Source organism: Aspergillus multicolor (assembly GCF_047715735.1).
Source record: "Aspergillus multicolor strain CBS 133.54 unplaced genomic scaffold BDW74scaffold_2, whole genome shotgun sequence".
Classification (NCBI taxonomy): domain Eukaryota; kingdom Fungi; phylum Ascomycota; class Eurotiomycetes; order Eurotiales; family Aspergillaceae; genus Aspergillus; species Aspergillus multicolor.
The window spans coordinates 911,383-938,423 of NW_027395953.1; the positions used below are offsets into that span (position 1 = coordinate 911,383).

The window sequence follows — 27,041 nt, forward strand, 5'->3', positions numbered from 1 at the left end:
GCGGTTGGCAGATAGATCAAAGAATCAAGCCTCCCCATGCCTCAGACGCTGCACATGTCGCTGCTAGTTGTTCGTCCAGAGTCCTATATGGTTTTGAGGCGTTGCACGCGTAGGTATCGAAGGATGAGGCAATATATAAACCCGGCATGTTCAGGAACTGGATGTGGGCTCAAGATACTTTCCCTGTCAGCTCAATCTCTTAGTTTGCACGCAAGTAGAACCAGTTAGCCTCACGTCTCTGCAGGCGACCATGTACAGAGCAACAGGTAGAAAGATGAATAGGATGGGCTCACGGATGAAAGTAGGCTGGTGGTAAGGATAAGTCACGTGATGTGCGGAGGCTTCCCTGATCTTTCCGAGCTTCAAATCTCGATCCTGGTTCTGCAATTGCGCAACGGCTCTTGACCAACCCGCCATTGGACCCCTCCGTTCCTCGTCTGCGACTCACCAGGTCTCTACCATCCTTTTCTTCTTTTCTCCCTTCCAGCGGTTATCAAGATGCCTGCCACGGCGACCCGTGCCGTGCTGCGGCAATCGCAGTTCCTGACCCGGTCCGCGGTCAGACACTCCTCTTCCACATCTCAGGCTGCTTCCAAGGCGACTGAGGCTGCTTCTTCTACTGCCTCGAAGGCGCAGGAGGGCCTCTCTCGTGTCTCTTCCTCTGCCGGCCCTGCCATCTCGAACGCCGCCCAGGGTCTCGGCAACACCCTGAAGAAAGTTGGTGGAAGAACCGGAAAAGTCGTCTCCTTCATTGAATGTGAGTGGTACATTGGGATATCTTATTTCCTGTTTTTGGCTTGTGTATTGCAATGCCTGGATCGGATTTGACGGCATTATGGCCCATTATCCTCTGCTGGTTTCCTGAAGGGGCGGTGGTTTGGCCAGCTACCACACATCCACAAAACACACTGCTAACTTGTCTTATCTTACTGCAGCCATGATACCCCCTACTATCTACTACTCCAGAGTTGGTCTCGAGCTCGGCAAGCTGGTGTTCCGTGGTCAGAACATGACTCCTCCGTAAGTGCTCCCGGCATGGTTCCGTATATAATTGCATTTGACGCTCGCTAATCGATACCAGCAACACCGCTACCTTCCAATCATACTTCCAGCCTCTGATCAATTCTCTTCGCAACCCTGCCACCCTCCAGAACGCCAAGTTCTCTCCCCGAAATTTGCTGGCCCGCGTCCGCAGCGCCAACAAGAAGGAGATTGCTCTTGCTGGTGTTACCGCCGCGGAAGTTATCGGATTTTTCACAGTTGGAGAAATCATTGGTCGTTTCAACATCGTTGGCTACCGGGGTGAGACTGGCCACGGACACCACTAGATCGATCGCACGCAAATATATCTGACCTGTCTTTATTTCCGCTATATCTTTCTTTTGTTAACTGTACTATGTATGATAGACGATGGAATTAAACTGTTGTCTGGGTTGACTCTCGCTTATATGATTGTTCTATGCCATGTATTGGATTCCTGCGGCTTGGACATGTCGATAGGCCAGGTTCTCGCCTATTAAACACCGGCCAAGGGTGAGAACGCTCATTAGTATTCAATCAATGCTCTTTGATTTAGAAGCAACAGGCAACAGCCTATGTAGGTGACCATGGTACTATAAGCCTGTGATATAGATGATTTGTACGTCTAGGTTGACGGCCGCCGGGATACGGACGATGGAGTATATCAGTCTCTGGGCTCTGGCCTGCAGTGGGTTGCGGCGCGTCGATCTCCGCGAGGTATGATTGGTCCGTGCGGGTAGAATTCTGGTCCCGACTTTTTTTTCTTGCAAGTCCCATCGCCTGATCAAGGCCTTAGTCCAACCAAAATTATTATCTGCATAGACAAATAAAATATCTATGAGTGAAGATGGACGCCTTCAAACTGTTGACGAGGTCAACTAAGTTGAAGCCCGCGGCCACCCAGTCTTCAACCATCCCGTCGACGGGGAAAGCTGCAAACCCGCAACTTTTTAAAGTCGCGGAGAACCTGGAGAAGGGGAGTGGCAAGAAGAGGAAGAGGGCGCATGGTGCGGATGATGAGGCAGCACCTGTCAACGAGGATGCGTTGAATTTGGACTTCTTCAGTCAGGGCAGAGGCTCCTCATCTAAGAGCTCGGATGCGACAGCGGCAAAAGGCACCAGCGCTCCTGCGGACCAGGCGGAAGCGTCTGATTCGGATTCTGACGGTGACGATGAGTCCATGGATGAAGTGCAGCGCCGGACGGTTCTAAACGCGCATAAGATCAAGGTCACTGATATGCGTGACTTTGATGAAGTCGAAGGCGCTCAAGTCCAAAGTGAAGAGCCGAAGAAGAAAAAGAAGAAGCGCAAGCAGCAGGAAGAGGAGAAACAGCAGGCCCAACCTCTCAGTAAGAAAGAGCAGAAGAAGGCGCGTCGATTGTATCCGCAGCCGCTTCTTTCGTTCAAGGGGCTACGATCGAAGTATAAGATCTCGAGACGTCTCGCGGAGAATATCGCCGAGCAGGGATTCACCGTTCCAACTGAGGTGCAGCTAGGGAGTCTTCCTCTGCTTTTGGGTGACGGGGCGGTCCGTGGGGAGAAGTCGGATTCTACGAGCACTACTGAGCCGGATGTCCTGGTAGTTGCGCCCACGGGAAGTGGGAAGACGTTGGCATTCATGATCCCAGTGATTAATAAGATTGTTCGGCATCATCATGAGCAGCCAGAAGAGCGTGGCATTTTTGCCATTGTTGTCGCCCCGACGAAGGAGCTGGCTAGCCAAATTGTCAACGAGGGAAGGAAGCTGGCACTTGGAACAGGTGTGAAGATTACGCTGATGAAGAAGGGAATGCGGGTGGCGGAGCGTGATGGAGAAGAGGATGATGTTCTGGATGAAAGCAATTCCGACTCATCAGAATCCGAAAGCGACGAAAAGGCCCCTGCCAACAGGAACAAGGGAGCTGTTCCTGTAACCAAGAGCGACATCCTTGTCTCGACACCTTTGCAACTCGTTAATGCGCTCTCCGAAAAAAAGACGAAGCCGCTTGCGATTTTACCTCTAGTAAGGAACCTGGTCATGGACGAAGCAGATGTCCTGCTAGATCCTCTGTTCCGGGACCAGACACTCGATATCTGGCGCTCTTGCACTCACCCAGAGCTCCGTGCCAGCCTTTGGTCCGCCACCATGGGCTCCAGCATCGAGGACATGGCCAAAACAACAATTAAAGAGCGGAAGCTCTCCTTGGCTCAAACCAAGTCATATCCCCTTCTTCGACTTGTCGTTGGACTTAAAGATTCCGCCATCCCTAATATCAAGCACAAACTGATCTACGCCGCTACAGAGCAAGGAAAGCTCCTTGGTCTTAGACAACTCCTCCACCCCACAGCAGCGACAGCTTCAGATGTCCGTCTTCGCCCACCATTCCTCGTTTTCACCCAGACTATTCCTCGAGCCATTGCACTGCATTCTGAGCTGCTTTACGACATTCCTCCAGAGGCTGGTGGCTCCGCGCGGATTGCAGTGCTCCACTCGGACTTATCAGATACGCAAAGATCAGAAATCATGAAGGGATTCCGCAAGGGCGAGATCTGGATTCTTGTCACGACAGATTTACTCGCCCGTGGTGTTGACTTCCGCGGTATTAACGGAGTTGTCAACTACGATATACCCAACACCCCAGCGGTCTACGTGCACAGAGTTGGACGGACTGGAAGAGCTGGTCGCGAGGGCGGTGTTGCAGTGACCTACTACACGAAAGAGGATATTCCCTATGTCAAGAGCATCGCCAACATCATCGATACCAGTGAAAAGTTGCGAGGAGAGTCCGGTGAACGCTCGGTACAGAAATGGCTACTAGATGCCTTACCAGATCTCAGCAAGAAGAACAAGAAAGAATTGAAGAAGCATGGTGTCAAGGCGAGACAGTCTGGTCTTAAGGGAACAGAAGACAAGGAGCAGCGCCGGACGAGAATCAGCACAAAGAGTGGATTCGAACGGCGGCTGGAGAACAACAAGAAGAACATGATTGCTTCCAGCCGGAAAAGATTACAAGTCCCAAACAAGGCTGAGTCCGAAAGTGCAAGTGAGGATGACGGCTGGAATGGCTTGGACGATTAAGGCCGAAACCGTGTACAATATACAATCAAGATTCCCCCAAACTGGCAAATCAACTTTTATTACTTTTAACAGCGCACTATGACCCTCCCTTTTGACCTCCATCGGCCGGTACCAGCTCGACCAACGTCCTCTTCAATCTAATCCCAACAACAACTCCCTCCCTGTCACCCAAGACCCTCTGCAATTCATCCCCATCCCTATCCAGGTATACCGCCCAAACCCAATTTCCCTGCTCGTCCTTCTCTTTGACTGCACAAAATCCCCAGCATCTGTCCAATACAATCGTCGTCTCGTTATCCGTCCAGTCCCACGGCGCGGGAACATGCTCGCAGCTCTGTGTCCGATTCCCATACTTGAGTTCGTGCGTGTCCTTATCGCAATATAACCAGTTCAGCATGGGCGGGCTATCTTGTATCGTCGAGACAAGGCCCAGTCCGCGCTTCAGGTCTTTCATGTGGTCCGGCTCAGGGTAGTCAATGTAGAAGGCTTGGCCGGCGTGGGATTCTATCTTGCGGTTCGCTGAGTTCGGGTCGTCGATGTAAACCTGTTATGTCCGTTACATGGTGGTTAGTGACTGTTTTGAATGAATGGGGGTGTGGCAATGCAATTCGCGAACCTTGTTGTTCCTCAGTACAACCCTCTTGCCATCTAGCTCGTCTGCCTCCTCAACGTCTTCTGTGCATTCCACGTCTGTATGGAACTTGGCCATGCGCTTCTCGTCATCTTCGCGCGAATTCTGCTTGCGCTGCTCGCTGCATCCCAGGGCTATACCGGTAACGGTGGGAATTGCTGTTATTGCTAAGAAACCGATCATGCTGGCGGCTGTGATATTATGGGTGTTTGCTAGATAGTTCGTCGGTAGGCTGTTAGATAGATTGTTCCGATTTCGTGATGTCAATCAGCGCAGGTAGACAAATAATAGCGGGGAGGAATAATACGACTTCTGGGCTTCTAGCAAAAGGTTATATAAGTTAGGCAAATAATTGTGCCCTCGTGGTCGATCAGATTCGAGATCGTACCTGACCCCATGTTCGACGACGTCATACCCTGGGGGTGCACGTGAGCGGAGGTTTAGGGCGAGAACAAAGACTACACACAACTGAGCTCTCTCCGGATAGCATGATCTTTTCTGTCAATGATAATATTTTCCATAAAAGCACCGCTTGAACAAACGCGCTATGCAAACTTGACTCAGCAAGATATCTAACTAACACACAATCTAGATCTAGTCTACTTCTATGAATCCTGATCGAATCTTACGATCTATCGTCCCATGTTTAACTTTATCTTCATGACGTCGTAACGATGGTTCGTCGAAATCCCCAACATCGTTCTCCAAGATGGGAGCACCGCCGAAACTAGAGCTTCTCGCTCCAGCCCCAAACAGACCACCAGCATCGCACCGCAACTGCAGCTCCATCTGCAGTCTCCCAATCATCATACCCTGTCTCTTCGCCCTCTTCAACGACCGCCAACCCAATCTTCCCTAGCCGCTGTCGAAGATCCTGCACTTGTGGCAGGTATGCATCCCGCAAAGGCATTTCGAGCACAACGCGCGCATCGAGGCCCCGGCTCAGCCAAATAGCAATGGTATCAGCGAGCAAGCGCGGATGCTCAGGGGAATAAAGAGGGTCCGCAGCGAGAATCAAATCGTATTGTTCTTCAGCAGCTGGAGGCGTCTCGGGCGAAGCAGACCAATCTAGGACTCCGGTTGTGACTGTCGCAGCGCTTCTGGTGAGCAGCTCGATATTTAGAGCAGCATTGTGAGACAAATTCGGGACGATTTCGGGAAGATCTGTGAGATGGATTCTGGCAGTTTCACCGCGCAGAGCAGCAAAAGAAAGCCCGACAAGGCCGGTACCTGCGCCTAACTCTAGCGCTCGAAGGGTGCGGTCGGAATTTGGTGTCGGCGTGGTTGTTGAAGAGGGAACGAGTTGCGGGGTAGATTCGAGGAGGGAGTGAAGGCGCCGAGAGAGGAGATATGACGAAACCCAGGTTTTCATGCCTAGGTTGTCGGCTGTCAACGATGGCTCGTGGAGAGTCAATGTGAGCTCTTCACCGGATGATGCGGGAATTGCAAAGACGCGGGACATCGCCGGCATTGCTATCAGTAGTAGGTCAGTCTCCAACGGCTGTTATTCGGGTGTCAGCTCTCGCTTCTACATTATACATACCCGTTCGACCAGACCGCTCACTGAGACGCGCGGACGCAGAATCCCAAATGGCTTCCCGCAACTCATCGGTATCCAACCAGGAGAGGGGACTCGCGATGATGGACGTCAAATATCGAGTCAGGCCCGTGGGGTCGACTGCTCGGCTTTTGACCGGCTCATGGGCACTGGCACCGAAACTGCGCGGTTTGATCGTTAACAGATCCAGAGTCTGGAGAAGCTCGGTGCCGGATGGCTTCGTATATATCTGGGGAAGGTCCAGCACTGCAAGACGCTTATCAGTCGCCGGTCCACAAATGTCCGTCGGGGATGGCGGTCAAACCAACCATGGAGAGGCTCGTCGGGCTCTGCGGTTATCATCTTGGAGACAGTGAGAGGGGCCAAAGAGGTCAAAGGGGGTATATTCTCAACAACATGGGGAGCATGGTCCAGGGCTTTCTTCTTATACAAACTGTGCCCGTGGCGAATCGCCATCTCATTTTCAGGTACGCTCAGAAAAACGCAGAAAAAACGGCGTTATCGCCAAAAAAGGAAAGGCTCATTTGCGCTGTTCGGTGGATCGGCTCCACTCTGGCCCAAGAGATAAGAGTCTTGAGAATCCAAAAAATATCAAAATGTAGAACTAGAAATCGCCATGGTATCGAACTCCCAAACGCCTTTCTATGATTCCTGTCACCGGCATCCCTACTCTAGTGTCGACTTGAATCCTTGGTAGGCCGATTCGATATCAAACGCCAACTCTCGGAGTTGCTCTTCGTCCAGCTCCTCACTCGCACGCATCTGGTTTAGATTGATCAACCATTCAATGATCTTTCCCCGGTTTTCAAAATCCGCCGTCACCTTGTTGGATGACTGAATAACATCCGTAAGTAACGGATGAAGTGCGTCCTTGGAGGCCATCCCGAGCTTCAGTGCATCAAGGAAGGTAATGAAGTTCTCCGTGGCCATTAGAATCAGTGTACCGGATGCGCCACCAGTAGATCCGGGCGCTCCGGATGCCTTGTTAGTCGAAGGGCCACTGTGCGACGCCTGTTCGACTGTTGCAGGAAGTCCGCTCCGCAGGCGTTCGGTGGCACGGGGGCATTCGAGCTATTATATCAAAATGGTCAGTATGGGTCTGATGTCTCCGGAGTCCGCGGCACATACGTCCCAGGTCCGCTTAAATGTCTCCAAGTCGACAAACTCCCTGGCAACTGTGTCGTCACCCAAGCTGGACTTGTACTGTTTCAGAAGGCGAGCGCATGTTTCGGTGTACTCCGCCTCCGTGATAACATCCTTGATATATGCTTTTTCCAATCCATCGAGCGTTACTATAATGCTGTAGATTTCGGCTAGAGACTCGTACAGGTCGCGCTCCGCTGAGCTCGAGGCGAGTTTCACTTCCTGGCAACGTAGTCAGCAGGTTGGCCCGGCCCGATTAGTCCCATGATATATGTACCTCATCTAGATTGATAGACGCGGACCTCGCTGTATTAGGGGTATAACTGTAAGGTGTCGGGGCATAGGCTAAAGGTCGCTGAGCATACATCGCGTCAAGACTACTTGGATAAGATAACCACCGTTAAGCGGGGAGAGGAAAGCTCTCCGAGAGGGGGCCGAAGGCGGTCACCCGATCTGGTCGAGCGGCAGCCCGTGACTGTTTTCTGCCACCCAAGAGATTTTTTTTGAGGATTTTATTTTCCTGGACCCGATTCACAAGAACTGGGTATACCATTCCTTGTGACAACATTTTCAGCAGTTATTTACGCCTACCGTCGGGTAGGAGATAATTGTCACAATGGCTGGAAGCCAGAAGAAGTCCACCAAGAAGTTCGAGAAGAAGCATCTCAAGGACGTACTCGAGCGACGAAAGGCGGCCGCAAAGATCAAGCAGCGCAACAACCTGAAGGAGAAACGAAAGTCGGACAATGCCAAGTCGCGCGCCGAAAGAGAGAACGACTCCGAGGATGACGCCGAAGAGACCAAGAAGAATGCCTTTGCAGAGATGAACGTCGATGATTTCTTTGCTGGAGGATTCGACATTGCGGACCCCAAGAAGGCCAAGAAGAAGGATGTTACCCCGAAGATCGGGAAGCGCAAGCGATCAGAGCCTCAGGAGGATGAAGAGGAAGAGTCAAGCAGCGGAGAGGAGGACTCCACACAGTTCCAAGACGACGGTGAAGAATCGGAAGCCAGCGAGGCTGACGACATTGAGACTCACATGAAAGATATCGAGGCTTTGAAAGACAAGGACCCTGAATTCTACAATTACTTGAAGGAAAGCGACGCCGAACTACTTGAATTCGGCGACCTTGCAGAAGTCGATGCGCTGAGTGAATCGGAGGAGGAACAGGACGAGCTGGCCAAGAAGAAGAAAAAGAAGGCAGCAAAGGAGGAAGAGGCCGCTTCCGATCTCACAGTTCCAACTGTGAAGAAATGGCAGAAGCTCATGGAGGAACAGCACTCTATCCGTGCGATGCGACAAGCCGTTCTTGCTTTCCGTGCCGCAGCGTACCTCGACGACCCTGACGCCCAGGAGCAGAAGTACTCCATCTCCGACTCCAACGTCTACCACCAAGTCCTCGTCACGGCGCTCAACCATGTTCCCAAGGTCCTATCGCACCACCTCCCCGTCAAGGAGACCGCCTCTGGCAAGGTCCGCGTATCACTAGACAACAAGAAGTTCAAAACCCTCACCCCTCTCATCAAGTCCCACACTTCCTCCGTCCAGAAGATGCTCGCCAACCTCTCCGACGAGCAAACCCTCAAACTGACCCTCTCCTCCATCGAACCCATGCTCCCCTACCTCCTCCAATTCCGCAAGCTCCTCAAGGTCCTCATCAAAACCATCGTCGGCATCTGGGCCGACGCCTCCACAACCGAAGCCACCCGCATCGTCGGCTTCCTCCTCCTCCGCCGCCTCATGGTCATCGGCGACTCCGGCCTCAAGGAATCCGTCCTAAAGGCCTCCTACGAGGGCGTCGTCAAGGGCAGCCGCAACACAACCGTCCACACACTCCCTGGCGTAAACCTGATGAAGAACTCCGCCGCCGAGCTCTGGGGCATCGATCAGAACGTCTCGTACACCACAGGCTTCAACTTCATCCGCCAGCTAGCCATGCACCTCCGCAGCAGCATCACAAACACTTCCAAGGAGAGCTACAAAACAATCTACAACTGGCAGTACGTGCACAGCCTGGACTTCTGGTCGCGCGTCCTCTCGCAACACTGCGACGGGCTCGTCGAGGCCAAACTCGGCAAGCAGTCCGCCCTCCGCCCCCTCATCTACCCCGTCGTCCAGATCACCCTCGGCGCAAGCCGCCTCATCCCCACAGCCCAATACCTCCCGCTCCGCTTCCAGCTCACCCGCTCGCTGCTTCGTCTCTCCCGCGCCTCGGGCACCTACATCCCGCTTGCGCCCCTCCTCCTCGAACCCCTCAACCTCACCGAACTCCGCAAAGCCCCCAAGCAAGCCACCCTGCGCCCCCTAGACTTCAACACCGCCATCCGCGCGCCGAAGTCATACCTCCGCACCCGCGTCTACCAGGACGGCGCCGCCGAGCAGATCGCCGAGCTCCTCTCTGAGTTCTTCGTCCTGTGGAGCAAACACATCTCCTTCCCTGAGCTGAGCGTCCCCATTGTTGTCGCGCTCAAGCGCTGGCTGAAGCAGGTGTCGTCAAGGAACGGCGGAAACCGCAACCAGAAGGTTAACCAGATGATTCTCCTGCTTGTGCAGAAGGTCGAGGCGAATGCGAAGTGGATTGAGGAGAAGAGGGTCCATGTTACGTTCGCGCCGAGGAACAAGACGGAGGTGGATGCGTTCTTGAAGGATGTTGAGTGGGAGTCAACGCCGCTTGGTGCATTCGTCAAGGTGCAGAGGAAGTTGAGGGAGGAGAAGGCTGCTATTCTTGAGGAGGGACGACGGGAAGAGGAGAAGAGAAGACAAGAGGAGAAGGAGGGTGGTGGTGATGACATTGCTATGGATGATGTGGCTAGTGAGAATGATCAGAGTGAGGATGATAGCGAGGACGATGAGGAAGAGGTTGAGGTTTCGGAAGATGAGGATGAGGACGAAGAAGAGGAAGAGGAGGACGATGACTGAGTGTCTCTAATATCCCTAGTGTATCCTTTGTTCATACTGCAGGGTCCCAGTCATACCTGCGTCTGTCATGATATCTCTTTTCATAATTTTCCGATTATCTTATCATTGTTCTATAGATATCACATTAAAAAGCAGAGAGTTACAGGAGTCACACCACCTCTAGCTATCAAAGCCATGCAAAATAAGTCCGTAAAACGTAATTTTCATCATAAATCTATCATGAATGTCTAAATGGCAAGGCCGATCTCGAACTCCATAGCCATCGCTGCGCTAAACGCTACTCTAGAAATAAAACGAGGAAGGAGGAATCAAACAGCCCCAGGCCCAGCCTGCTCCCTCCGCAAAACAGCATCCTCCTCTTCAGCCCACGCCTGAGCATTAGACTCGCTCGGCAACATAATCGCCTTATCAATAGCAACAGGCAAACCCCGATGCCTTCCCCTCAGCGCAACCGCCGCAAGAATAAGCTTGCTAAGCGAATGCCAGACGCCGCAGAACGAAAGATCCCTGCCAGGGTATCCCGTGCTGATTCCCACGCAGCCATAGGCGGAAATCACTTCGAAGAGGATGTTGAAGGTCGAGTAGCCCACGGGGTCCTTGGTGTAGTTGCTGGACTCGATAATGGAGATGAAGAAGACGGCAAGCGCGACCCACCACAGGTCGTGGCTCAGCTGGTCTTTCAGTTGCTCGCGGAGGAAATGGCGGCGGGTGCCTTCCTTTGTGAGGAGGAGGTGGCGGCGCACGAAGTCGGTGATATTGTTTGAGGGGCGCTGGGTGGAGTCGTAGAGGGTTTCGTCTTCGGCGTAGATCCCCAGGGAGCGTTCTTCGTAGACGTTTGTGTGTCTCATCGTGACCAGCACGGGGAAGGGCGAGACGTACATCATCAGAACGTATAGGACTAGGAGTCCTTGGCGCAGGTCGGAAATGGTGACGACGGAGAATCCTCCTGCTCGGACGGCTAATGCTTGAAACAGGCCGTCCATGATACGGTATGCGGTTGGCAGTGCCTCGATCTCTTTGTTTCCAATTGAGAGGACTTCGAAGCCAGCCCAGTCGATAACGTTGAATATAACGACTGTTGCTAGAAGGTACCATGTATGGCGAGCGGGAAAGAGGTTTGTATACACCTGGCGCTGTCAGATATGAACTCTTTGGAGGTATAGCCACACATACCCTGCGAGGATGGTCCAGAATGAAATCCAACGTAACCCTCCACGTTTTCCACGCGGGTCGATCTGGCATCATTCTTCTCATAGTCCAGATTATCAAGCGCAGGAAACAGGGGTAGAGGGTGTTTCCTGCAAGGATCAGCAGTCCCATGGTGACAAGCGGGTAGGCACTGCACAGTGAATTAGTATGATTTCATGCTTATATACTGGAGATGAACGTACTCTGTCTGTAAGGCTGTCATGTTCGCATCCAGAATGCCCATACCGCTGTTCACAAAAGCAGAGACAGCAAAAAAAGCTCCCGTCCAGAATGGTGACAGACCGTTGTCCCGAGGAACTTGCGGCTTGTTGAGCTCTAGCCAAATCCCCATGCCCAGAATGCCGCAGCACAGGAATGATACCCAGTATATCAGAACAATCACCGACAGAAACGAAACAGCTTTGTACTCGACACCCTGGAGCCGGTCTCTTTCTTCTGGCGTCAGGCCATGGAATTGGGAATTTCGCGAGATGAGCCCTTTAGACTCAAAGTATTTTTGTGTGCCTCGCCATATGCCCATGGGGAGTAGTTGGGCTTTGTTCAAGGAGTGGCAGCTATTCCTAGCCCTATCATTTTCGCACTTCAGATTTGAGGGCTGGTCAGCTCCAGTCTTGGGTGTAGGATCATACGAGACGCCTTCATCCACGTTCGCAGACTGGGCGCGAATCTCAAATGAGGAACGGCTTGAACTCTGCATGGGTACGTCATGGGTCATTGGATAACCCTTGTCAACGTTTCTCTCCTCGGATGAATCAAGCGCAGGCGCTCCCTGAGCGGTCCTTCGCGCAAGAGCATGAGAAATCCCTTTGAATTTATGCTGGAACTCTCTTTTTCGAACATGAAGCACAGTAATCGAGATGAGGATGGCATGACCCAGCATGAGCAGCACAAACATAACAACCTGCTGGAAGGTCGTCAATGTCGATGCCTCAACCTGCCTACCATTAGCTCTGTCTCGTTAAGAAAATTCAAAGTAAATACATACACTATTCAATCCAGTGCCGGTAATGGCACTAACGCACATAAACAGAGCATCGGTATACCAAACGCTCCGTGAAGGATTAGACGCTCCCCAGAAGATAAGGCTACTGATCAACGAAACAATGATAAAATAGGCATAGTGGAGCGTGAGAAAGTTAAACGGCGGCAGCAACGTCGCGATACCGCTGGTTATCAGCCGTAGACAACGCCGGGCTGTTGTATACATTTAGCGCGGTTGTGAGAAGTGCAGAAGAGGATTTGCTTACGGGTCATCGAGGGCGACAAGGCCAGAAAAGCGAGTGTCGACGGCGAGGTGGGAGGAAAGACAGACAAGGAACATGATTCTCAAGGTGACGGCCAGGCTGCAGGGGACGGAAGCCTGAAGCGGCGGGTATGAGTGGACGGAAATGATCAAGAATGACCACAGACTTTGCGAAAAATCAGCGCGATGGATCACGATCCGGTGGGTCGCTCCGTGGCAGTGATGGAGCAATGTCCACACCGCTACCCACCACGAGGCCCCCTTGACGTCTCAGTCCAGTCTGGTTACTGGTAGTAGTTGTTGAAGGCGATTGACCATGTAACTTGAGACGAGAAGTGCTGGAGCTGTGTATGTTGATCGGACGGTTCAGGAGCAGCAGAGAATGAGAGCCAGGGACCATCGCGGGAGAAGCCATGGCAAAAGCTTGGGTCAGCCCTACGGGGCGTTGGAGTATTTTCGAAGACAACGAGATCACCCATTTTTAGGACAATGCTTTTATCTACATTTTTAGACTTATTCATCCTTCACAACTTCTTCCCTGATCCAATGCCCACTTTTACCACCCACCTTCTCCAGCAGTTTCACTCCCCCGATCACCATCCCCTTGTCAACCGCCTTCAGCATATCATACACCGTCAACGCAGCACCCATCGTCGCCGTCATAGCTTCCATCTCTACCCCCGTCCTTCCAACACAGCTGACCGTCGCCGTAATATGCATCGCTCCATGCTTGCCGCCATCAGCGGACGGATCGAGGAGTTTAACATCCACCTCAACTCCCGTCAACCCCAGTCCAGGATGGCAAAGCGGCACGATATCAGGTGTCTTCTTCGCGGCGGTTATACCAGCAATGCGAGCGATGCTAAAGACGTCGCCTTTGCGGCTGCCGGGACCTTGTCGGAGTAGTTCCCATGGCCGTGTGTTCGAGAAGTGGACTAGGCAGGTGGCTGTTGCGAGACGCTTTGAGACGGGCTTCTCGTCGATCAGGGTCATATGTACATTTTGAGAACGGTTGAGATGAGGTAGGTCGATATCGTCGGTTGTAGGCAGGGAGGCGGACTTTGTTTCCTTGTCGCTAGGTTCTTCAGGTTGGGCAGTGCTACGTCCTTGGTGATAAAATCGGATTTGTGTAGCACTTGCTCCAGTGCTGAGTATATGCATCGGTATGTTTGTCCACTTTCCCTTAGTAATCAATGATGACCCAGGGGTATAAGGTCTGGTATTTTTCTGAATATCTCTCGTTTTATCTAAGCCGCCTATCAGCATTTGTCAAAGTAATGCATAAACTGTATATACAAGAAAGTAGTGCAAACGCCGAGCCCCAAAAGCAGTATACGAGCATATGGATATCATAGATCATGATCTCTCGTCGCAGTCATATATATAGTAGTCGGGGTGGGAAGTGCCTACCCACCAATAAGAATCATCGGCCTGTTCTTCATGTTCTTCAATTCTCCCATGCCGGCGTGCTTGGCCTTCTTTCGCTTCACAGCCATGCCAATGACGTCGAGAAGTTCCCTTTCTCGGGGATTGACAATGCCCCCCTCATCGTGGATGCGAGCTGCAGTCCGTGCAGCTTCAAGTAGACCTAGCTCCTCTAGCACAGACTCGCTGATCGGCTCGCCATTATTCTGCTGCCGGATGATATCTCGCAGCGACACCTCAGAGTTTCCAAACAGACAAACTTTGAGGTTCCCATCACCCGTAATGCGAAGTCGGTTGCACGTCCCGCAGAAGTTATGCGTCATACTGGTAATGAATCCAACTCGACCTTGAAAGCCGGGGATCCGGTATGTTTTGCTTGTATCATTCTTATGATCCGTCACTTTCTCCAACGTCGGGTACTTTTCTCGAATGAGGGCCAGCATCTCTTGGTAAGAAAACATCTTCCCTTGGCTCCATTTGTTGCCGTCGAAAGGCATGTACTCAATGAACCGCACTTCAATGGGACTATCACGCCCCATTTCGACAAATGGAATGATCTCCCGCTCGTTGAGCCCTCGCATGACAACGCAGTTGATTTTCAGCTTTATCCCAGCGCCCACCTTATTCAGCTCTTGAATACGGTCTATACTCTTCATAACCGCCTCAAAGCCCTTCCTTCTCGTCATGATCTGGAATTGGAACGGGTCCAGAGTGTCCAAGCTGAGATTTACCCCAGTCAACCCAGCCTCCACCATCGGCTCGAGTTTGCGATGCAGCGAAATACCGTTGGTAGTCAAGCATAATTCCCGTAGCCCATCACGCCGTAACTCTCCGATCGATTGCATAAGAGGCACAATGTCTTTCCGAACAGTCGGCTCTCCACCAGTGAGGCGAATCTTAGTCACACCCTGCGAAACGAACAGCGACGAGAGGTAGACGATTTCCGGAGAGGTCAAAAGGTGGGCGGGAGGCGAAAGCGGCACCCCTTCCTCGGGCATGCAGTATAGACAGCGTAGGTTACAGCGCTCCGTGACACTGATTCGAAGGTAATCATGCTGGCGGTTGAATGTGTCCGTCAGGAACGCGGAAAACGGCTTTGCTGTCTTGAGCGCATTCCAACGGGTCGCTTGTGTGGATGTCGGGGAGGGAGACGTATTCGGCTCATCATGAACCTCAACTTGAGGATTCAGACCAGTACTGACATGTCGCGAGGTCGAGAGTGTTATCCGACGCCAGGTCGGGAATCGAGATCGAGTCTGAATGCGGGGAAATCGAGGGAAGGACGAAGTCGCTTGAACTACGCCCCGCCTGAAGAGCATGGGCTCAGTCATCTCCTGCAGGAGTTCTGCTCGATGACGGCCAAACTCCAAGTATGCCCTGCATCACCCGATGTGAGCAAAAGAACCAGAAATCGAAATCAAGGGATGGAAGGACTGGCTATAAGGATTTCTTATCGTCGCTGTTCTCCGCGGACTCGGTCGCCTCCGTCACCTGACTACTGGAATTACTAATCGATAAGATACGAGCCCTGATGTCATCGCACCGAGAATGGGGGTTTTTCTTACACATTGCTTCGAGTTGATTTGGTGGAGTACAGGAACACTCCCAAGGAATACGATGACGGTTCATATATCAATGTTACAAGCTGCACCTAATCCGAATAACGAAAGAAGCAGATAATATACATGTGTCGCGACTCATACCCCCGTTTCTCATGCAGTCATCCAACAATACGCATGACAATGGGCCTTATTCTTCATGAATCCATGTTTCATTGACACCAGCAGCCTTGAAAACCTCGGGCCACCAATCACTGGTGTAGGGCTCGACATCCCTGGCACATCGTGTGCCTGACTCAGGCAGTGTGCCATTTACCCAATAGGCGGAAATGGCCTTGAGCGAACACTCGGAGGGAATTGAGGTGGAACCGTGACCATAGCCGTCAATTTCCAGGACAACACTCCCCTCAAAGCCGGAGCTGACATTATATGCGGACTGGAGTGGCGTGTGGCCATCAAGAGTGTTCCCAATGAAGAGCGGAAGGTTCTTGGTCTGCACATGGTCGAAACTGCCTGTGTAGGTTTCCTTGGGCTTGATCTTCCATTGCTGGCATCGCGAGTACGAACCCACACCCACGTCTCCCATGATCTTGCTAATACTGTAAAGCCTATCGATGACAGGAACGAACTCGTCAAAGCTCTCCGTGCGCACTTGATTGTCCGAGCAGTAGATACCTGCTAGGGCGAAATCATTGGCAGCCATGCTTGGAAGAGTTGAGGCAGTGAGGTTGATTTGCGGTAATGCATCCACCTCCTCAATGGAACTTTCGGTGCCATAAAAGAAGACATCAACAAGCTTTGTCATAAAAGGCCACGCTCTCTGCGTGTACAGGCTTTGCGCATACGTTGATTTGAGGGCAGCATAGTCCACGACTAGGCGACCCACTGGAAAGGGCCGGTATTTGGAGATTTCCAAGAGCTCATAAGCAGCTGCTTCGAGTTCCTCGGCTGTCTTATTCTGAGCTGCCAAAGGGCAGAGCTCGGGTCCAGCTTTGACGCACTCGGAGAAAATGGTGGAGAACAGTTTATCGGACATGGTCCATTCTTCATAGTTTCTGAAGGTATATTATCAGCAGCTGGTCTCAGAAAACGGCTCAATCCTTACGCCTGCGCATGGTAGTACTCGTGGACATTTTGAACTGCGTCAAAGATGATCTTATCTATGCGTTCAGGAAACATTGCGGCCACAGTCGCGCCGAGCGTTGTTCCATATGAAAGACCTGTCAATACCGCGTGGAGTTTCAGTCAGCGTGCTGCTTCCGCGTTATCAATGCGGAGTGCTTACCCCAGTATCTCAGCAAGCCATCTTCCTCCAAAGCATCAACAACGGAGATCAAATCTCTCGCCACGAAAGCAGTGGTCATGACGCTTCCATTTTTGTTTCCAGTCACAAAACAGGCTTCGGCATCGACAGTTTCTTGAGACCAAAGCTCGCCTTCTGCCACGTCCGATTCGTTGGATGGCACCTGGCCGAGAAAGGATATAATCTGCTGGACTGGGTCTTCATAACATGTCAGAGGGGCTGTGTTGACAGTTCCGCGTGAGTCGAAAGCAATCAGGTCATATTGGCCGCCGGTCAACCTGCAGTTGATATCAGCATTTCAAATCAGCTGTCGCCTGGATTGGAGCCATACGGGATCAAGTTCCTAGCCAAGGTGGAAAAGTCCTGTCTGTTGGGGAGACCTGGGCCGCCCGTATTGACCAGGATAGATCCCTTTGATTTGAGGGGCGCGGGTGCCTTTAAGAGCTCGAGCGTGAGCTTTTCGCTGCTATTCTGAGCGGTATAGTCGAAAGGCACATCGAGGGTCCCGCATTGGAAGGGTACCGGTATGGTGCTGGAGTTGAACTGAAGTTCCTGGAGCTGGCTACAGCCTCCCCAATTGATCTTACATTCTGCAATCGCGAGCAGGGCGAACGTAGGAAGAAAAGTGCGGAGGAAAACCATGTTGTCTCTTCAAGGTATAGCGACCTTGCAATTCTGAAGCATGATGGGCATTTTGGCTCCGCGGTTCAGCAGCTTATATAGCTTTAGGGATGGTAATTGCTTTCTAACATGATGCCTGTGTCCAAGAATAGGAGACACTGGGCGTTGTCAATGTTGTCGCCATGTTGAACCTGAAGTGGAAGCGTCAACAGTAGATCAATCTTGGAGATCTGGCCCCCGATCCAACAGAGTTCGTGCAAATACAACAAGCTGCATCTGTTGCAGTGTCAGTGCTGCCAAGCATGGCGGAGGAAGCGAACGGAGAGCGCTACTGCCTGAGGGCGCCACGTCGGGCCTAAAACAGCAGTCATCGACACGGGCCCTGGGGCCGAAGGCAGCCTTGCAATGCGGACTTCCGTCATCATCTCAGCCCTGCTCTTAGCTGTCGATCTTGGCTCCCTCTTCCAGTGATTGCACTGGCATCTTTGATCCTCGGAGCCTCTTGGGCTCTGTCAGCCCAGCCTTGGACAAACGTCGAGGCAGCCGCCAATGCATCGCTCGACCTCCGCTTCAGAACTCACCTTGACGTCGCCCCCGGATTCTCAGATCTTGGAGTTGGCCGTGCGGCTGTCAGTGGCCACACTTACTACACGGTTTCGTTCTCCAGATTTGGCCCTGGTCACAAAGGCCGCAGCTGTCGGTCTGTCTATGTGACAGTGCTTACGAGACAGGCATTCATTTCAATGTGGGTACAAATCTCTTGTACTACTGACAGTCTGGCAGGTTCCCTCCAACCATCTATTTGAAGCATAAGCCTTACAAGCGTTCCAGCTCGAAGGCAACCTTGTCGTTTCAGCCATGACTCCCTGATTATTCCTGCGCGGGCAACATCTTCTGCACTCTTTTCACCAAGCTCTTCTCGAACTGCTTCACGCCCTCATCCTGTGCCACCATAGCACCAGTTTTCATTACATATACAACTCTCCGCCGCGGCAGCGTCTCTTCTTGTTCATCTTCCACGCCCTCAAAGTCCTCGTCCAGTTTGTGGTCTTGATCACGCTTCCCCTCAATCACGGCTCGAACCATGAATCGGTCGTGCGAAACTAGCAAAATTGCGCCCTTGAATGTGGATAGTGCGGATGCGAAGGCTGTTACCGTGTGGAAGTCAAGGTGGGTGGTAACTTCGTCGAGGACAAGTAGGTGTGGTACATTCCAAATGATCCTCGCCAGCGCTAGACGAACCTATAAGCCGGGGTTTAGTGGTGCGTATATTTCTTTGGATCCGGAGTGCTTACGAGTTGACCTCCTGAGAGTCGAAGGATTGGCACGTCGGACACTATCCTCCCTTGAAGACCAAGGGACGACAACAACCCGCGCAGTTGACCCTCATTGAGCGAGCCATCTACGTCCTTTGCCATCAATCCTAACGCGGTCAGGCTTGGATCTTCCTTCCCAAGTGCTTCAAGCTCCTCAATAGAATGCTGGGCATAGTAGCCCATCTTAAGCCGCGGGTGCGAGGAAACTTTCCCCTGAGTTGGCACGGTGATGCCAGCAACCAGACGGATCAAGGTTGATTTTCCACACCCATTAAGGCCCATGATTCCCACGCGGTCACCCATGTGCATCACAAGATCAATGCCCTTCAATACAGGGGATGTACCTGTTTTATATTTGAAGGTGACCCCTTCGAGGGATATTAGCGGTCCCGGAAACCGCAGCTCGGGAGGGTCAGGCATGGTAATCAGGACACCCCTCTCATCTTGTGGAACTTCAATGTCATCGCGGGCAGTTAGATGGAAGCCGGCCAGATCTCGGTTTAGCTTGAATCGCCCTCCGCGTGCGTTAACCTGGACACCCATTCTATTGTCAAGTTTCTTTTGCCGCGACTTTGCCATGCGAAGCTTATTGTCATCGTTTGTTTTCTTCCCGACTTTGATACCCTCGCGGACAGTTGCTTCCATGTGGGCTATTTGGCGGTCTTGAGCTTCCTTCATGCGGCCCCAATATAATTTCTGGTCTTCAAAGTCCTGTTCATATGCGGACAGGTTCCCTTTGAAGTAGGTGAGCTTTTGGTCTCGAATGATGACGATCTCTTCGCAGACTGCGTTTACAAAGTCTCTGTCGTGGGATACCAGAACCATTGTCGTTTGAGATGAGTGGCGAAGCTGCTTCAGATACTCCTCTAGCCAGATCACTCCTAACAGATCTAGGAAATTGGTCGGTTCATCTAGGATCATGATGTCAGGATTCTGGATAAGGACGCTTGCTAACATGCATCGCATTCGCCAGCCACCTGATAGGGCTGAGAATGGTTTACTTAAGGCGTCCTCTTTAAAACCTAGACCGATAAGTATTCGGCGAGCCTGCTGCTCTATGTCGATGAGTTTCATCTAATCTCTCCTTAGCAACTTTCAGGCTGTATCTCAGCCATTTGACACTCACTGCTTCAAACTGCGATTGCAGATCGTGAAATGTGTTCATCGCATTCTGAGTCTCCTGTTGTATGACCTCGGCATCGATATCCTCTTTTACTTGTTCAAGCCTGTGGAATTTAGCTATATTGCCGAGGCGAAAGACATGGGGCAACTTACAGCTCTTTGGACGCTTGTAGTTTTGACTCCACGGCCTTCAGTTCTTTACGCGCTTGCAGTCCTCTTGCACCGCTCTTCAAGCTGGCGTTTCTCTGGGCATGAAACAGCTGCTTCTCAATATCATCCCGACGAAGTCTTCGGATTCCCCTGACAGGCTCTAACGGATCTTCTGTCTCAAGGCTCTTTGACAGAACTTGTATGTTTGTCTATGATCAGAGAAAATTCTCAGGGCAGGAACAATGTCCTCACAGTTCATTTTCCGAGTGACTTCGTTTCTATGACGGTCACTGCTCATGACAAAGTCCAGCACGGACTTGTTCTCCCTGTCATCCCAACCTTTGCTGTCAGCATCGAAAGGATCATGGCCGCCATGAGTGTCCATGTCCGTCTGCTGTAGGATAGCTATCCGGGTTGCCTGTGGTATCCCCGGTACCAGCTTATCGGCCACGGCCCGTAGAAGCGCTACGAGCACGGTAAATTAGCTGGAGACAACATAGCATTAACTGAACACATACTCGACTTCCCAGTGCCATTCTGGCCTATCAACCCATAGTGCACGCCGGCTTTGAGTCGCAAGTGCGCATCGTTGATGAGCTCTCTTGTCTCGGCCTTGGCCTTTGATTTGCCCTTTGCTTTTGTGCCTAGAAGGTCCTCTGGTTTATCCAAGTGTGAGGACACTGCAATCGTAAGACCCTCGACATCAACCTAAGAGATTGAGTTATGGCCCTGGTCTAGTTAAGGGAACGAGCGACAGACCTCTCGAGACGGTTGGTCACTGAGGATGTGAAACCGGGTCTGCTTGCAGGTGGTGATGATTGACGGTGCCATGGTGGGCTTAACTACTCAGCTAAAGATATCTTCCCTTAAGAAATAGTCAAAAGCTGTATGTATATTTGGTGATTGCGGTTATGTTATCGCAGGATCAACAAGGAAGTATATATCCGCGAGATGAGTGGTTTTTTGGGGGCCGTTCCACGTCGTTTCTGCTACAGCTGATTATTTTCCGTCCTGTCACAGCCCTGGCTGAAGAAAAAACTGCCGACTCCATTTCCAACCTTCAGTTCCCATTTAGATGTGACGGTGCTTGACTCAACTGCCTCAATACGAGCAGCGGGGTCCCAAAAGAGATTAGCGCAATTGCCGTTTGTCCGAGGAATTTGGTGACACAACTGACACAACTCCTCCTCCTGTCAACTCCAGTGACTCTAAGTTTATTGCAAGCGGTATCATGGCTGATCTCTCTAGATCATTGCCTAGTTTGCCTGAAGCGTCTGTCCTCGATCGCATCTCCCAGATCTTGTTCCTACCCGGTGGGTGCATTGAGAGAGGCGCGACAGCAGTTGTCTGAGGGCGATAATACCATTAACCAAGTGATTATGTTCGACATAATTGCTCTTCCTTTGTCCTTGCTCTCGACTTATTTCAGCTTTACGCCGCGACCCGCTAATTCATACTTTGTGGTGGCCTACTACCCTTCGAAAGGCCTGGGGTAGTTTTTCCCTCGAGTTCGGGCATGAGGTATAAGCATTGTCACACCAACCTCAAGCTTGCGTCTTTCCTGGGACCCGATGATGCTTTGAAGCTTGGTCCAACTCTTGAACCACATAGGCCATGACTCCCATGAGCATACTAGTTTCATCGCTTCCTTCGCACAATGACCACGTCGACAACCGCAGACCTGGGTGCCTCAACAATAACATGGACCATGGTCAAATCCCACCTTTTACTTCTCCGGGGGCCGAGTCCGCTATCCTAAAAACGACATTCTTGCGAGCTAATCGGCGATCCCGAGGCATGATTTTGCGGGGCTGACCCAAAGAACACCCGTTCTTCATGTGGGCGAGCCATTACTTAATCGCGTTAGATACTCGATATGGTATGGCCCGCGAAATAGGGTCTGAGGGACACTTCTATCACGATATCTGAGTTTGTTGGGACAAGGGATCTGCAAAGACAGGACAGATCTGATCGTCAGGCCTAAAATTCCATCACATGCATGCTGCGTGCGACAAGCTCGTGCTCCCGAGACTCAAAACTCCATCACGACAATATAAGGATGGCCAGATTCCTTTCTCGTGAGGAAGAGCACCGGATACCACCATAGCTACACTATTTACGCCATGGCCGCAGGCAACCCCAAGGACTCCATGAAGTCCACTTGGCGAGATGGCAATCGAGACGACTGGAACTTTTACCACCATCTGATAGACTTCCTGAATGTCTATCACGTCGACCATGGCCGCACGGTTCCAGTGCACCCGAAAGACGATAAGGTACCATATGTGCCTGAATGGTCTCTCCATCGTTTCGTGCTCATCTATTCGGCGCTTCCTCTCCTTATCCATCAGATCTTTTCGTCCTATACCGGTTACATCTTTGGTCCTTTTGCCGCATTCAACTACTATTTTTTTGCATTTAACGCGATTGTCATCTACGAAGTGCATATCCTCCGCAGGCTCGGACACAAGTGGGGGTTCCTAGATGGCGACAAGCACGAGCGCGACGGTATCCCTGATGTTGGGATAGCAAAGGTTGTCCAATCATTGTATAAAACAACCGGCTCACGGCTTGCCATGTCCATTTACTTTTCCTACAACACCAATCGCTTGCCTGCGCAGATGAGCTGGGCATGGCTTCCTCTTGAAATTGGACTCTACGGCATTGTCCTTGATTTCTGGTTCTATTGGTATCACCGGGCGATGCACGATGTGGACTTTCTCTGGAAGTTCCATCGCACCCACCATCTGACCAAGCACCCGAATCCCCTGCTTTCAGCCTATGCGGATCACGAACAGGAGTTCTTTGACATGGTTGGGGTCCCGTTCTTCACCTATATGACGCTCAAGGCGTTCGGGCTACCGATGGGCTTCTACGAATGGTGGATTTGTCATGAATACATTGCTTTCACGGAAGTCCTCGGGCACAGCGGCCTTCGGGTACATGGCACGGCCCCTTCAACTCTGGGTTGGCTGCTGGGCCTGTTTAAAGCGGAGATCGTCATTGAGGATCATGATCTACACCATCGCAAAGGATACAGGAAGAGCTACAACTACGGCAAACAGACCCGTCTCTGGGACCGTATATTCGGCACCTGTCACGATCGGATCGAGTCAGCGAGAGACAATATCGACTTTAAGAATACGGCGCCCATGCCGCTCTATTAGACTACAGCGAGACGATTAAATTCAACGAGATATGTATTAGGCACGCCGGAATTAAGAAAGGTGATTGGAAGGATAATTTGGCGTTGGTTGGGAGGTTTGTTTCTTCTGATAGGGGTATATAACCTTTCTTTTCTTTGCGTTCTCGTCCATAGATATCTATATACATTCTTTATTTCCTTGCGGTTCTTCTTTCCTCCAGAGAGAGACAAGCTGTCTACAAACGTGGGAACATACGCTCCGTCACTCCTACAGATCGAAAGCCTGCATTCGCCACTGTTAAGCATACAACCACCGCTCCGTCCAATCGCAGTGGCCTTACTGTTTGATATGATCTCAACCGCAACCAAAGTCCTTCCACAAAACGCGGGGGCCTCGAATCGGATCATACCTCCTCGAGTTAACGGCCAATAGCTTTTCAAAGCACTTCGCTTGCTCCTGTGGGCAGTCGACATCTCCAGCTTGATTTGGAGGCTCGCCCGACCACGGTTCATCATCACTCCATCAACGTGCCCGTCCCCTCACAGTCATGACCTCATCCCGTCATACCTACACTGGTATAAGACGAGTCTCACCCTCGCCCCTTCGCTCTCAACTTCTCCATTCGAAAGCAGCACTACTGTTACCAAAACTTCTATCTCGTCCAAGATTGACCCCGTCCAGTTAATCAACAACTCGCATCGAAATGAACTCAAATTCAAACCCCAACGCCGGTCGCACCGCTCCAGGCGGCGGCGGTAGTTTCACCGACCAGTTCAACGCAAACGTCAACTATACTCGGAACAAGAAGGCCCAAGCCCAAGGCGACACCACGGGCATGGGTCGGCCCGAGAGCCAGAGCAGCTTTGGCCAGAATCTAGCGCAGGCCCAGGCCGATGCGCAGGACGAGGCTCAGGCTGGTACTGCTCCGAACCCGCGCGGTCCTGCTATTGGAACTGGTGGTGCTGCTACCGGTACTAAGGCTGCTTATGGGAGTGATGTTACCCAGGTTAGTCGTTTCTTTTGATTTAGAGGCACTGGTTGTTTGCTTGCTTGCGCTGTTTATTCTATCTGTCTACATTCTTCTACTAGCAACTAGCTGCAAGATTGGCGATACAGCGCTACCTCTTCGTGGGACGGACTGACAGTCCAATAGAACCCTACAGAACTTGAGACCAGCATTGACAGTACCAATGCGGGCGTCGACCATCGCCGGACAAGTTACTCGTTTACTGCGGCCACTCTCTCGCATCCTGATGATAGAACCGGTCCTGAGGAGTAAATGCTGCGTCACTACGTGTTTGGCATGTCTGTCGGATCGACCGGGCAAGCTCAAAATGTATAGGTCTTCTCTTGCCCGTGGCGTTATCTGTAAATTCCGCGACGATGCCAGTTATCTATCTGCAATTCAATGAAATGTGTTCTACTGTATCAGGCAATGAGCAAGTTGAGGCTAACCAAGCCAATGTAACGCAAATGGAGACATCGCGCAGACCCCAGGAGGTGGCGATTAGCGACCATGGCCATGTTCGGCGGTTATATTTTCATTGTGGCCTCTCTGTTTTTTGCGCATACCGGTGATTTTGTTACCGTATGCCGCACAAACGGGTCACGATGATGCTAGAGGTGAGTCCTACTACTAAGGTGAAGCCTTCCTACTAGGTAGACTGTGTGGTCTCCTTGTCAGTATCTATTCCAAATGCTCTGCACCTCGTTAGTGAGGTCTCTATACACACTGGTAGGACAAATAGAAAAGAAACCTATATCTAGCAGTCAAAAAGACGAAAGTTGAGGGAGGGGATTTCGGGTAAAAAAGAAAAAAGAAATGCTCACTAGCGGATTTGAACCGCTGACCTCGTGATTACTAGTCACGCGCTCTACCAACTGAGCTAAGCGAGCTAGTTGATGTAAAGAAGCTTATATGTTAGCATCATATCCCACGATTTATTTCAAAGGCTCTTATTGGATCAAAGACGTCAACCTTTATACTCGTCTATCCGATGACTCCAACCACTCTATTCACTTCTAACAAGGCGGCTGCGTGGCTTGCACTTTCCATACTACATGTTCTCGAATACCTGACTCACTCTTTTCAAACTACATCGAACCGGCCGTGGCCGATGTGACAACGAAGGAAGATGATGGATGGCTTGTGTTTCGTGAGCCGCCTGCTTATCGCGGAGGCGCTTGTTTCCCTTTCTTCCATGTTTTCGCACCCCGCTGCTATATTTCAGGTTGATGAATCCGTCAGCTCTTTACAGAGGTCTCGGAGCATCCAGCTCTTGTTTTTACCGTGTCCTATGTCGTCGGGCAGTGCCTTTACCTGGGAGCTGGGTTGGCTCTACCGGAACACAGCTCCCGGTCCTGTCATTGCCCACGAGTTGCGCCCAGCGCCGAAACAGACGACACTGTTCCGAAACGTCCACTTCCGTTAAGACTATTGGGTCCTCGCCTCTCTCGCGATACCGAAGCCAGGATCAGTTGCCCGAGTTTGTTTAAGAATGTCGGGATAATGTGCCGGTGCATGTCAGTGCTTAGAGATGTGTGTGGCCCGGCAACTCACCTTTTACGACTCGGTTATCACCCAACGGATTCGAAAATTAGGGGGCTATTAGTCGGATGATGCTGGGCGTTCCCGAGCAACTGGATATGTCGTGGTTATAGACCCTGGCCCAGAACAGAGCCATCTTCGGTCTTCGGGGTGCTCTCGGATGTCCCAGTCCAGACATGTCGGCCGCTCCACTTGTCCTGGTGTGTTTCCCTCTCTAGGGCTTACCGATGGCGACTGTATATGGAGTGGCTATGTGATAAGGAACCTTCCAGGGTGCTGCGAGGGCTCCGTGCATCTGCTCAGGCTACGAGCGACCCGTGATGGTATATACTACGGCCTGGAACTCTAACCGAGATTGGGCAACGACAATCGCCGACCATGGTCAACAGCCCTGCGCCCGGCAGGACACGGAGCCTTACGTCCCTGGGGAAAAAAACAGAGATTGAGTCGATCGCACCAACCCCCCGGGTATCATCTTCCTACCTCTGCCGTCGTATCTTCTTGCAGAATGCAATCTTCCCAGCAGTCACATATATCAATGCTGCAGGCACAATCTTCATCAACTAGCTCGCTTAGCTCAGTTGGTAGAGCGCGTGACTAGTAATCACGAGGTCAGCGGTTCAAATCCGCTAGTGAGCATTTCTTTTTACATTTTTGGCATTCGTTTCGTGCTAAGTAACCTCGAAATATCGGATATCGGGTTGTGGATAATATTTTCGGCCAATAGGCTTGCTATATCGCTTAGGGTTAGGCTGCGGTGTGGTATACAGTACCGTCGAGTCGAGTTGAAACAGCAACATTCAAGGCGAAGCAAGATAATCGAGCCGCTGCAGACTGTTAAAATTCTGGTCCCCGGCAAAATTAATGTCATCGAGCCATCCGGGTCTTTCGAGGCACACCTGCCTCGGGTTCAAGGTGCTCGGGCTGGGAGGTCCCGCGGCCGGGGCAATGGGATTAATCAATGGACCAGCAAGAAGAGTAAACTGTCAGCGTAGGCGCTGAGTGGAACACAGCTTGAGTCGCAGAGCTAGGTAAGAAGGAGTAGAAGTTATGTTCCCAGGAATGAGCC

At 51.5% G+C, this 27,041-nt stretch overlaps 12 protein-coding genes and 2 non-coding genes across 14 annotated transcripts; 7 read left to right on the plus strand and 7 right to left on the minus strand.

Moving 5' to 3' along the window:
* Positions 1-395: 395 nt before the first annotated feature.
* Positions 396-1,563, plus strand: BDW74DRAFT_144005 (F1F0 ATP synthase subunit g). Its single transcript, XM_073722962.1, has 3 exons — positions 396-757; positions 936-1,020; positions 1,082-1,563. The coding sequence occupies exons 1-3, from the start codon at positions 499-501 to the stop codon at positions 1,326-1,328; spliced, it is 591 nt and encodes a 196-aa protein (XP_073588641.1). The 5' UTR covers positions 396-498; the 3' UTR covers positions 1,329-1,563.
* Positions 1,564-2,242: 679 nt separating this feature from the next.
* Positions 2,243-4,124, plus strand: rok1 (RNA-dependent ATPase ROK1). Its single transcript, XM_073722963.1, has one exon. The coding sequence runs from the start codon at positions 2,258-2,260 to the stop codon at positions 4,076-4,078; it is 1,821 nt and encodes a 606-aa protein (XP_073588642.1). The 5' UTR covers positions 2,243-2,257; the 3' UTR covers positions 4,079-4,124.
* Positions 4,125-4,154: 30 nt separating this feature from the next.
* On the minus strand, positions 4,155-7,777 carry BDW74DRAFT_165234 (S-adenosylmethionine-dependent methyltransferase; the record flags this gene model as incomplete). The annotated part of the gene is made up of 8 exons (XM_073726391.1): positions 4,155-4,622; positions 4,695-4,893; positions 5,468-6,182; positions 6,253-6,523; position 6,819; positions 6,938-7,338; positions 7,396-7,632; positions 7,688-7,777. The coding sequence occupies 8 exons, from the start codon at positions 7,775-7,777 to the stop codon at positions 4,155-4,157; spliced, it is 2,382 nt and encodes a 793-aa protein (XP_073588643.1).
* A 49-nt stretch (positions 7,778-7,826) lies between these two features.
* BDW74DRAFT_144017 (mRNA-binding ribosome synthesis protein NOC2) lies at positions 7,827-10,481 on the plus strand. Its single transcript, XM_073722964.1, has one exon. It carries the CDS (start codon positions 8,027-8,029, stop codon positions 10,328-10,330), a length of 2,304 nt encoding a protein of 767 aa, XP_073588644.1. The 5' UTR covers positions 7,827-8,026; the 3' UTR covers positions 10,331-10,481.
* A 56-nt stretch (positions 10,482-10,537) lies between these two features.
* Positions 10,538-13,170, minus strand: BDW74DRAFT_45729 (putative potassium transporter). Its single transcript, XM_073732852.1, has 4 exons — positions 12,525-13,170; positions 11,722-12,473; positions 11,504-11,669; positions 10,538-11,457 (listed from the first exon to the last, which is right to left on the minus strand). Exons 1-4 carry the CDS (start codon positions 12,744-12,746, stop codon positions 10,639-10,641), a joined length of 1,959 nt encoding a protein of 652 aa, XP_073588645.1. The 5' UTR covers positions 12,747-13,170; the 3' UTR covers positions 10,538-10,638.
* A 78-nt stretch (positions 13,171-13,248) lies between these two features.
* On the minus strand, positions 13,249-14,026 carry BDW74DRAFT_144021 (uncharacterized protein; the record flags this gene model as incomplete). The annotated part of the gene is made up of 1 exon (XM_073722965.1): positions 13,249-14,026. A coding segment is annotated over exon 1 (644 nt), but the record flags the coding sequence as incomplete, so codon positions are not given.
* On the minus strand, positions 14,027-15,616 carry BDW74DRAFT_144024 (molybdopterin cofactor biosynthetic protein). Its single transcript, XM_073722966.1, has one exon. The coding sequence runs from the start codon at positions 15,536-15,538 to the stop codon at positions 14,189-14,191; it is 1,350 nt and encodes a 449-aa protein (XP_073588647.1). The 5' UTR covers positions 15,539-15,616; the 3' UTR covers positions 14,027-14,188.
* Positions 15,617-15,956: 340 nt separating this feature from the next.
* On the minus strand, positions 15,957-17,711 carry BDW74DRAFT_173401 (alpha/beta hydrolase; the record flags this gene model as incomplete). The annotated part of the gene is made up of 4 exons (XM_073727780.1): positions 15,957-16,821; positions 16,872-16,986; positions 17,052-17,347; positions 17,401-17,711. The coding sequence occupies 4 exons, from the start codon at positions 17,709-17,711 to the stop codon at positions 15,957-15,959; spliced, it is 1,587 nt and encodes a 528-aa protein (XP_073588648.1).
* Positions 17,712-18,482: 771 nt separating this feature from the next.
* BDW74DRAFT_45813 (uncharacterized protein) lies at positions 18,483-21,283 on the minus strand. Its single transcript, XM_073732853.1, has 7 exons — positions 21,038-21,283; positions 20,797-20,986; positions 20,531-20,743; positions 20,282-20,474; positions 20,133-20,232; positions 18,986-20,080; positions 18,483-18,932 (listed from the first exon to the last, which is right to left on the minus strand). The coding sequence occupies exons 1-7, from the start codon at positions 21,107-21,109 to the stop codon at positions 18,561-18,563; spliced, it is 2,235 nt and encodes a 744-aa protein (XP_073588649.1). The 5' UTR covers positions 21,110-21,283; the 3' UTR covers positions 18,483-18,560.
* A 964-nt stretch (positions 21,284-22,247) lies between these two features.
* BDW74DRAFT_45829 (sterol desaturase family protein) lies at positions 22,248-23,786 on the plus strand. The gene has a single exon (XM_073732854.1). It carries the CDS (start codon positions 22,402-22,404, stop codon positions 23,443-23,445), a length of 1,044 nt encoding a protein of 347 aa, XP_073588650.1. The 5' UTR covers positions 22,248-22,401; the 3' UTR covers positions 23,446-23,786.
* Positions 23,787-24,127: 341 nt separating this feature from the next.
* Positions 24,128-24,703, plus strand: BDW74DRAFT_173404 (uncharacterized protein; the record flags this gene model as incomplete). Its single annotated transcript, XM_073727781.1, has 2 exons — positions 24,128-24,430; positions 24,578-24,703. 2 exons carry the CDS (start codon positions 24,128-24,130, stop codon positions 24,701-24,703), a joined length of 429 nt encoding a protein of 142 aa, XP_073588651.1.
* Positions 24,704-25,247: 544 nt separating this feature from the next.
* On the minus strand, positions 25,248-25,320 carry BDW74DRAFT_t39. Its single transcript has one exon. It is a non-coding gene; the product is annotated as a tRNA-Thr (tRNA).
* Positions 25,321-25,453: 133 nt separating this feature from the next.
* On the plus strand, positions 25,454-26,550 carry BDW74DRAFT_144043 (uncharacterized protein). Its single transcript, XM_073722967.1, has one exon. It carries the CDS (start codon positions 25,560-25,562, stop codon positions 25,854-25,856), a length of 297 nt encoding a protein of 98 aa, XP_073588652.1. The 5' UTR covers positions 25,454-25,559; the 3' UTR covers positions 25,857-26,550.
* BDW74DRAFT_t33 lies at positions 26,539-26,611 on the plus strand. Its single transcript has one exon. It is a non-coding gene; the product is annotated as a tRNA-Thr (tRNA).
* Positions 26,612-27,041: the final 430 nt, after the last annotated feature.

Bases quoted from the DNA above. Each gene is read 5' to 3' on its own strand.
- BDW74DRAFT_45813 (XM_073732853.1), bottom strand. From the start codon at position 21,109: ATGGCACCGTCAATCATCACCACCTGCAAGCAGACCCGGTTTCACATC. The intron at 20,987-21,037 runs GTCTGTCGCTCG...TCAATCTCTTAG, and splicing joins GTGACCAACCGTCTCGAGAG to GTTGATGTCGAGGGTCTTAC. The intron at 20,233-20,281 runs GTAAGTTGCCCC...TAAATTCCACAG, and splicing joins CTACAAGCGTCCAAAGAGCT to GCTTGAACAAGTAAAAGAGG.
- BDW74DRAFT_144043 (XM_073722967.1), top strand. From the start codon at position 25,560: ATGATGGATGGCTTGTGTTTCGTGAGCCGCCTGCTTATCGCGGAGGCG.
- BDW74DRAFT_45829 (XM_073732854.1), top strand. From the start codon at position 22,402: ATGGCCGCAGGCAACCCCAAGGACTCCATGAAGTCCACTTGGCGAGAT.
- BDW74DRAFT_144005 (XM_073722962.1), top strand. From the start codon at position 499: ATGCCTGCCACGGCGACCCGTGCCGTGCTGCGGCAATCGCAGTTCCTG. The intron at 758-935 runs GTGAGTGGTACA...ATCTTACTGCAG, and splicing joins AGTCGTCTCCTTCATTGAAT to CCATGATACCCCCTACTATC. The intron at 1,021-1,081 runs GTAAGTGCTCCC...AATCGATACCAG, and splicing joins GGTCAGAACATGACTCCTCC to CAACACCGCTACCTTCCAAT.
- BDW74DRAFT_144017 (XM_073722964.1), top strand. From the start codon at position 8,027: ATGGCTGGAAGCCAGAAGAAGTCCACCAAGAAGTTCGAGAAGAAGCAT.
- BDW74DRAFT_144024 (XM_073722966.1), bottom strand. From the start codon at position 15,538: ATGACTGAGCCCATGCTCTTCAGGCGGGGCGTAGTTCAAGCGACTTCG.
- BDW74DRAFT_45729 (XM_073732852.1), bottom strand. From the start codon at position 12,746: ATGTATACAACAGCCCGGCGTTGTCTACGGCTGATAACCAGCGGTATC. The intron at 11,670-11,721 runs GTACGTTCATCT...TTCACTGTGCAG, and splicing joins ATGACAGCCTTACAGACAGA to TGCCTACCCGCTTGTCACCA. The intron at 11,458-11,503 runs GTATGTGTGGCT...TGACAGCGCCAG, and splicing joins TTCTGGACCATCCTCGCAGG to GTGTATACAAACCTCTTTCC.
- rok1 (XM_073722963.1), top strand. From the start codon at position 2,258: ATGCGTGACTTTGATGAAGTCGAAGGCGCTCAAGTCCAAAGTGAAGAG.